Source organism: Ictalurus punctatus, chromosome 7 (assembly GCF_001660625.3).
Source record: "Ictalurus punctatus breed USDA103 chromosome 7, Coco_2.0, whole genome shotgun sequence".
NCBI lineage: Eukaryota > Metazoa > Chordata > Actinopteri > Siluriformes > Ictaluridae > Ictalurus > Ictalurus punctatus.
Genome location: NC_030422.2, coordinates 10359183 through 10368907, shown reverse-complemented (window position 1 = coordinate 10368907; position 9725 = coordinate 10359183). Strand labels below are relative to the sequence as shown.

The 9725-nt window shown below is 40.0% G+C and overlaps 1 protein-coding gene across 1 annotated transcript; it reads right to left on the bottom strand.

The window, feature by feature from the left end:
• Positions 1–2376: 2376 nt before the first annotated feature.
• chst2a (carbohydrate (N-acetylglucosamine-6-O) sulfotransferase 2a) lies at positions 2377–7787 on the bottom strand. Its single transcript, XM_017472655.3, has one exon. It carries the CDS (start codon positions 7300–7302, stop codon positions 5917–5919), a length of 1386 nt encoding a protein of 461 aa, XP_017328144.1. The 5' UTR covers positions 7303–7787; the 3' UTR covers positions 2377–5916.
• Between the last annotated feature and the right edge of the window lie 1938 nt (positions 7788–9725).

Here is a 9725-nt window from a genome sequence, read left to right as displayed (position 1 = left end):
AGCACTTACTGCTTCCCTTTAATACACTAACTACAGTGTGTCAGGGGGAATGCAAACCTTCTGAGCTCACATGCTCGAGGTTTTCAACAGCAAAACAATAAATCAACATCTATACATCCATTTATCCATCTGTCTGTCTGTCTATCTCTCAACCTCTATCTATCCATCCATACATCCATTTATCAATCTGTCTGTCTGTCTGCCCATCTGTCTATCTCTCAATCTCTTATCTATCCATCCACCCATCTGTCTATCCATCTGTCTGTCTATCTCTCAAAATCAATTCGCTTGATTTTGTGTTCATTTTTTTTTGCGACCGCAAACTCGCAAAATCCTGGAGGGAACAATGTTCCAAACCCCTTATCCTAGATAGGGTCGCAGGGGAGCCTGGAGCCTATCAGAGGGGAACTCGGGGCAGGATGAGGCACACCCTGGACAGGATGCTAAACCGTACACACCCATTCACACACACTATAGACAATTTGGAAATGCCAATCAGCCTACAATGCATGCCTTTGGACTGGGAGGAGGAAACCAGAGTACCCAGAGGAAACCCCCTCTAAGATATGTCCATCTCAACAAATCATTTTTGAGAAATCATTATCTGACATCTGATATCCATCTATATTCCCTGTTTTCATGCTGTTCGCATGTGTAAAATCTTCATTATTTCCTCTTTCATCATTACTTTTTCCAGTTTATCTAGATTTTTGGAACTACACACACACACACACACACACGGTATATTCAGTTCAAACAAGTGCATGTCACATGGCACGAAATGTCGTGCTAAAAGAAACGAGCCATTTCACAAAGAACAAACAGGCATTCACCACTTTTGTCTTACTGAACACAATTCTCTGAATACCACCTGAATTCAGACTGTGTGTGTGTGCGTGTGTGTGCGTGTTTACCGAACACCGTACAGTGACTCACAGTCACATCCCTGAAATGTCGAGTGGGTGGACGAAACCAGATGGAGTGTGAATATTCTGATGCAAATACACTCATATCTCAGGCTGCAAATACACAAATATAGGCGGCCATTTTCACTTTTATTTGTACTGTAATACCGCACATAATACTACTTCGTAATGAGCGATAGCATGTCGAATATCTCAGCACGCAACGTATAATATGCAAATCACGCTGTGGTAGTTTTTTCAAATTCTGGTTTAGAATTGGCCCCCCGTTATTAATATCATTTGTGTCAGAACAACATTGAACAACAACTCCTTCCTAGAACGTGTGACAAGGGTGGAGACACTCCACGGTTGGAGGATCGAGGACTCTCGTCCGTGCTCCACGCGACACATCAGACTTCATCTTCATCGGTTTGTACGTTGGTCATGTGTTCGTTTAAAACAAATAAACAAGTTATTTTTTTTACCATATGGTGTGGAGGCCAAACAGATATATCAGCATTCCAACAACTCTATGCGGAAAGTTATTATTAGTCAAAAAAGGGAACGGCGACAAGCACCAATAGACCGCCTGTACAGAATTTTGAGGATTCTTTTTTTTTTTTTTGCAACAGTTGCGGCCAAAAATGCTTGATTTTGCTGCGGCTTTTTTTTTCTTTCAAAATTACTTGTATATTAGCGACTTGAATCTCACGAAATTGTTTTGCAAGCTCTTTCGCAGTGATGTTTGTCGGTAAACGAGACCTTTTAGCTGTACTCATGAATCGAGTACAACCCCCGAGGCACGGGGAGAACGTGACGTATACCACCGTTAATTTTTTTTTTTTACATTTTGATCTTCTAGGAATGCTGCCATACAAGCACATGTTGTTTTTCTATTTAAAAAAAAAAAAAATTATGTATAGCATGAACACCCATGGCATTCTCACTTGTTATTTTAGTCCCTTTGTATTTTCTAAACCTAACACTCCATGACGGGGGTTAAGTGCTGGATAGGCCTTAAAGATTTGTTCCTCATTCGTACACCAGTCAGGTTCCTTACAAAACGTCATTACAAAATTCTTTTTTCAAGTTTTCAAGTCAGGTTGTTTATTCATTTGTTCATTTTATTTTCATCTTCTTTGTTTGGTCGCACTTCAAACAACAGCCACGCGCACACGACAGAGGACCTTTCCAGTTTCAATGCTTGTCGAAACCACATTATGAACGGCGGAAATAAATAAGTGGGCGCAATTCATGTGTAAATAATAAATCTGTAATAAACCATATTACGCTTTTAGCATGTATCAATTCTTAGAATGCACCTGGCCGATGAAGCGCATTCATTCATTCATTCATTCATTCATTCATTCATTCATTCATTCATTCATTCATTCATTCATTCATTCATTCATTCATTCATTCATTCATTCATTCATTCATTCATTCATTCCATCCATCCATCCATCAGTGGGGCAGTGGTGGCTTAGTGGTTAATGCTCTGGGTTATTGCTCGTAAGGTTGGGGGTTCAAGCCCCAGCACTGTCAAGCTGGCACTGTATCATGGCTGACCCTGTGCTCTAACATGCTGGGGTATGTGAAGAAAAAGATTTCACTGTGCATTTGTATATATGATCAATAAAGATCATTAACATTCACAAACCTACAGTGTGCAGCATGGAAGCTTTTGTCTCGTTATAGCTGAGTGAATCCCTCTGGGAGGTTTCCCAACCATGTTCATCTGAAAAACAATTCAGAATCATCCTCTGATCTGAAAAACGATACAGGGATTTGGATAGCGATGTGCAAGCCATGGCTCAGGAAGCAGCCTTTCATGCAACATTGGTCATGATGGAATTTGCTTTAGATTTAAAGGATAACAAACTACATTCACAGCGACTTTCTTTACCAACTGCCTCACTGTATTTTTTTTGGCTAGTTAGTTCCTTTTCTTTTCTTTTTTTTTTTTTTTTACCTCAAGTCACATATACTTACTTACTGTAACAAAGCCCTGACACTGGAGACTCCTATTATTGTGAACTCAACGTCTCTTTACAGATAACATCAGCATATCAACAATGACACGTTTTGACCTTTTTCTTTGTTAAATAACGTGCTTACTGAACAGTTATCAGATCTTAGATTAGGTGGAACGTCCAACATACAGTAAAAGTCCAGTGACTGGGCTGTTACTATGGAAACGATGACGGTTTAGAACGTGCAAGCTAATGGATAAACCTGTGAATAATGGACATTGCTTTCAACTCTTAGGGAAGCTGGGCGTGTGTGTTGTATGGCCGAAGCTTAGAAGGTTTCGTACTTTTTGTTCAGTAATACCTCTCGGAACAAAGCACACAGTGCTTCTCATGAGAAACTGCTGTGTGTGTGTGTGTGTGTGTGTGTGAATAAGCTCGACGGTTAATTCGCCAGTTTTGCTGGAAATCACTTTTGTCAGCTCTTTAGTAACCTGTTGGGGATTCACTGAGTTTTCCCAGTAAACGTTGACTGAAAGACGTCTATTGACGTCTAATACTGGCCCGATTCAGTTCATTGTCATTTGTCTGATTTTGCTCGGTCCGGAATGATTCCCCTAAACTTATACCCCAAATTTCCCACTGGCTGCAATCAAGACATCCCACTAATATAAGATCTGACTCTTTATCAGGGAGCATTGGGGGTTTTGTTTTGTTTTTTGTACACCAAACGACACTTTTCTACGAAAATAGAAAGCAAAACGTTCAGTGCAGCTCCTCCACATTTTTTATTCTCAAAGAAACTCACAAGACTAGGGTTGCCATGGCTGTGATTTTTACACCAAGGTTGCAGGTAAAACCCAAGCAAGAGTGTGTTTTTTTCCGGGGTTAGTTTAAACAATGGTCCACAGTATTAAATCGGAAATAATTATAAACAATTCCCACAAATATATGCTGTGGCGAACATATGGAAAGTACGACATGTGTAGAGTAAGATTTAAAGATGAAACGGAGGGGAGTGGATAATGTTTATACATCAGAAATGATGTATGAACGTTATGATCTTGCTTCCCCACCAAAGGCTAAAAATAAGAAGAAATATAACCAAATCTTTTATTCTGGTTTGTTTTTAAATGCCCTTTAAATGCCTTTTGGCAACATTGCACATGACCTGTCAAATGTCATGTAGACGCTACTACAATATGTATCTTTCACTCTGTGTAGCTTTCACTGCTGTCCTTTCTCCTTCGGTGAAATTTTTATTAGCGTTTATTGGCTGAAAGAAAATAAATAAATTAAAGCGTATCACAATGGCAAAGGGTTAAGCTTCCCAGTATGACGAGGACTGCTTTCACATACTACATTTACAAGGTGTCCTGTAATTGGTTTGTTGCCCTATTGTGTTTACCTGTTCTGTGTTAAATCTTTCATTCGTATTCTACTTTCATCTTGTTGTTCCTGGTTATCTTTCTGTATTATTGTTCATGCAGTTGTCCAAGCCTTGTTTTCAGAATGCTGTGTACTTCCTGCCCCCCACCCCACATGTTTCATCATTCAGTGAATGTAAACAGTTGCTTTGCAAAACATAATTTAATTGGGCAAATGTGATTGAGTGTAGCACCGTATCACTGAGGACTGGGATTTTGAATAGGAGGCTACGTTTTTCCCCAGAAAAACAAACTAAATCAACCGATCTACTTCATCTCTCTTTTGACGAATCCATAATTTTAAAAAAAAGAGGAAACAATTATTTAGCAAGATGTCATTTTTAAAGTCTCTTCCTCTGATTTACAACAGTGAGACTGAGAGAGAGAGAGAGAGAGAGAGAGAGAGAGAGAGAGAGAGAGAAAGAAAGAGTAGAGTGGAACAGAAGAGATGGCAGGAAGCCAGTGCAGTTGCCAAGGCTTTGCTCTGAGAACCGTCAGGTCCCCATTTGAGGTCCCTCTGTGTCCACTTAACATCCTCCCTGTATACCGTGTCCCTATTTAGCGCTGCTGCTATTCGTACTATTTCCCTGACATACTTCACTACTTTTGTGAATCCTGCAAGACTCTGACGCTAGAGCGTCCCTGAGGGGAAAACCTAATCTCTTTACTCTCTTCAGTTACTACAGCCTTGACAGGGTGTGCCGAAGGATGCTTTTAGAATGAAGGACTCGATTAAGAGGGATGTCTGGGATACAAACAGGAAATAGTTTGGTAAAATCATCCCTTGCCATTTTTAAACACCACATGACCTGTACTTGAGTATACACAAAAAGGATGAAGGGATTTAAAGGAAAAGATAGAAAATGTACAGATTTCTTATTTTCTTCAAGGCAAATACATAAAAAGTTTAATTAACCAGATTTTGTAAAAGTGTGATGTATAATCATGAGGAAAGAAACAGAATCGTGAGGGGGGTTTTTCTTGTTGGCTTTCATTACAACTAATGATTTTTTTTTTTTTTTACTTCAAACAAGGCACTTCATCTCATTAAGTTTCCCATTATCTCAAACCCTAACCAGAAATAAGTTCAAATAATTTGCTGTAATACAGACATTAGAAACAGACTTCAAACCCCAAAGTTCCAGGAGAACATTAGTCCAAAATATTCCTTAAAAATATTCCCTGCATCATTAAATATTTATATCAGAAGGCATAGAGTCAATATGTTGAACTGCCTACAATCCAGTACATTTCCATGCCTTCATAGCTTTGTGTGAAGCTAAAAGCCTTGGGGCATCACCCACACATTACTGTGCAATATATTAGAAGCTTTTTTGTTTCAATAGAAAGAAAGTTCATCTAAGGGAAAGAAGAAAGCTCCAAAGCTGCGCCTTTTATAAAGCAATCTCAGTTGTCTGTGTTTATATCTTGGCACAGCTTAAATTGTAAATCCGACACCACATAGAGGTATTTTTTGTCTTTTTGTTTTTGGTCAAAAGTGGTCAAATGGTGCTAGTCGTAATACCCAAACATTCACACCCCATCTAAAAGTCTACCACACTCAATTTGGAGTGCAAAACAACAATGCGTTTGTTCTTTGGCCACCACAGAGGTTCAGACCTTGGGTAACATTAATAAACTCTTGCTCAGGTCTTTCGCCTCCCACAACGTGCGAACACGTAAATATCCAAGAACAGACATGGAATGATGGCAGTAGTCCTCCACCTGCCGAATCTGTTGGAGGGTGAGCACAGTTCTCCATGTGCTAGCGGCCACAGTCGCATTCCTAGACGAAACTTGAAACGGTTTGGCAGAGTTACTGTGGCCACTTGTCATGTTCACGACAAAAGCTTCCATGTCGCGACTAACTGTCAGGTTTACAAAGCGGTAAACACGATTTAAGGTCCTGACTGGGTTTTCCACCAAGTCCTCGTATCGCACCATAATGTACTTCCCTTTGAGCCAGCTTGGACTGCTGAGGGCCGTTTTCAGAGTCTTGGACATGTGCTCGCAAATCACTTCCATGGCTCCGACGGCGTGGTAGTCTGAAGCATCTTTCCTGCCGGCTTTATGGTTCGGGTCAGCCATGGGCAAACGCCGCATCTTCGGGTTTCTACTCCGTATCACTTGCAGGTTCTCCCGAATCAGCCCGTGCTTGGATCTAATTCTGGAGTTGGCAATGGCTCGTGGGTCCCGCACCAAGTGGACCACTTTCAGATTGAGCGACGGGTCCGCCATCAAAGGAGCCAAGACATTTACATCCAAAATGCGTACTCCTTTAATCACAATGCTGTCATATTTTAAGCACTGCTCCTCCAACGCATGAAGGCTCAGAGGGGGACACTTTTTGCACAATATATCGTCCACCATTTCCACCACGTCCTTTCTATAGAACGAGCAAAGGGGATAGGAGCAGATAACTTTATTAAATGGGGCACCAAAGACTTCCAGAGTGGTTATATTCTTCCCGGCTTGAGTGTGGTACAACTGAAAAACTGAAAAATCACACCTGTACAGAGCACTTAGCATGTCCCTCTCTGCTCCTTGGAGTGACAATGCATCTCCAGGGTAGAGCTTCTGCCAGATGTGCCACATCGGTTCGTACAAAAAGAACACTCCGGGGTTTTGGTTGAAAAGCTCACCGAAGAAGGACGAGCCCGAGCGCCATGTAGTTAACACGTACACGAGCTGCCGCTTCTTCACCTGCGGAGCCTTGTAGAGCACGTGAAAGTTTGGTCTGTTCTGAAAGTTCATGTTATCGCTCACCTGGAGGCTGCACGGCTGTGTCTCTTTGGGCCATTTGTAGTTAGCCAGGTTCAGCATTGTCAGCGCCACAAGTGTAAAGTAGGCGAAGATCATGACAACCTTCTTCCGCCTCAGCACTTTGATGACCAAGCCAGGCTTGGCGATGATCCTGGTGTGGCTCCTGGAGGACGTTCTGGGCTTCTTTCCGAACGCTTTCTCCCATGACGGTTTAAAAAGGAATGACTTGTTTTTCATTTAGGTAAGGATGATACAACAGCTCGATATTAACTGTGGCAGGAGCGTTGCGGTTGTGAGTTGACTAGGATGAGGATGAGTCCTAACTGGGCACATTCGATCAATATCGATTAGGCTGTAGTTCTTCAGGGGAGTAGTCCAAACAAGAACCTAGATAAGCTAAACTTGCTTAGATACAGACTGAAATATACTTATACATAGTAGTATATTTTAAACTGCAGCTTCTGCTTACCACGCAGCATCCCTGAGATGTTCTTTTTTTATTTTTTTTTTACCTCACGTTGCAGTACTAGATTAATAAAAGCAAAACCGCTGTTAAAATAACGACGTATCCGCGCATTGGAAGTCCTAATGGAAATATTACATTCCTGAAAGCACTATGATAGAGATATAACGTTTCTGGGGTGGAAAACGAGCCAAAATATATGTGTCGAGCAGCAGAAGCGCCTCCTGTCCCAGCCTCCTGTTTACTACTCTACAGTACACGAGCTGAGAGAATTCAATCAGGGCTCAGAGACACACAAGTCCCGCCTTCTCTGGCAAGCGATTGGTGGAGGTGAAGCTGTCGGGGAACAAATACGATTGGCCGAAATACACGTGCGTCAAAATTACACAGGGAGCAAATGCGGAAACGCGCTAATAATGAAGAATTTCAAAGATAATACTTGTTATTTAAGAACTTTTACATTTTGTATTTACTGTACTTAATAAATACATTTTAAAAAGTACATTGTCTTAACATGTTATGTGATTTACGTTACGTTTGGGTTTTTTTCAAAAATGGTCTCATGCTTTATTAATTAGTCATTACAGTGACTACATATGACAAAACATTACATAACCTAATGGCAAATAAATTAAAATGTATTGTCTTTTTAAAATAATAATAATAATAATAACAACAACAACAACAACAACAACAATAATAATAATAATAATAATACTTATTCAAACCTTTTCCACTTTGTTCTCATTTCCCAAAATGAGAGCAAAACGGTCTCCTTTTAATTATTGAGGACATGAAGTTTCATAAAAATTGGCAAAATAACCAGAATCTAACCTCCACATTTATTATGATATGCACAATCTAGAAGGAATAAGACACATCAGGACATGCCGTCATGGGAAAACTATGAAGTGGCGTTACTTTTACCATGACAAGTTGATTATTTTCCAATAACTGCAAGTCATGCTTTGTTTCATTCCTCTTATAGCCCGCTACAGTATTTTGCCCAGGCTTACATTTTCTATTTATTAAATGTATTTTTTAAACACCAAGTTCAACATAATGTTGCGAAATGTCCCCAAAACAAGTACATGCTATCACTAACATTATAGCAGCTATAAACACTACTGTATATTCCTTCCATACTCAGCCTCTCTATTTCTATCAAATAAATAAATAAATAAATAAATAAGCAGTCAAGTTACAAAGGAACTGCAAAGAAAGAAAAAAAGCAGCATAAACTCCTTAAGACTTTCCCATGGTGAAAACTGGAGACTCCTTCCAAACCCGTGATTTGCCTTGCAGCAAGAAACACTATCAGGGCTGCTGTTGTAGAAAGTAAAAAAAAAAAAACCCAAATCAACACCTTCAGACCAATTTGAATTGAGAATTCGACAGCGTTGTGGTATCAATTACTGACAGAGAGCTACTAGACCAGTGGTGTTCAAACTGTAGATACTTTTAAATTCGGTCTACTATAAATTAAATGTTTCAGTATAGGGCCAAACTACTTCACTGACTGTCTGGAATTTCAATTCAGTTTTAAAAAAGGTCAAACTCTCATTGGGGCTGAAAGCTGAGGCATGACTAATATTTGATTGCTATAAAAAAAAAAAAAAAAAAAAATTAAAAAAAAAAAAAAAACTTTTTGGAAAGAGGTGAAGAAGGGCAAATAAAATGGTGGTTGTGATTTAAAGACACGCTGCACGGATACAATTACACACTATACGCTCATACAAACAGTGACAAGATATGTACCAAAGATACCCGAGTGAGAAGGAAAACTACAGCTTGGTACCTTGATTTCTGACTATAATTCTAGCAGTACAGACATTTCTTGTCTTACACAAGACGTCAGAACTCTGCATTGCTTTTCTTGTGCATGAGCGCCATCTTCTGTTCTTCTTCTCTTATAAACACACAAACACTCGTAAATAACACACAAACACTCGTCACCTGAAGAGACAATTTTGAGCATTTATTTTCATTTCCCTTGTTGCCCAGAACCCCCCCCCCCCCGCCCCCCCCCATGTGTTATATTCATGTGGTTCATGAATATAAACATGAATCTGTACCTGACTCTGTGTAGGATTAGTGGAATTTAGGGCTGTATTAGGCTGGAAATAAGCCTAATGAGCTAGATTTGGGATGTGTGTGTGTGTTTGTGTGTGCATAGTAGAGTGTATGTGTGTATAGA

Excerpts from the sequence above, each read along its gene's own strand:
- chst2a (XM_017472655.3), bottom strand. The coding sequence starts at position 7,302 with ATGAAAAACAAGTCATTCCTTTTTAAACCGTCATGGGAGAAAGCGTTC.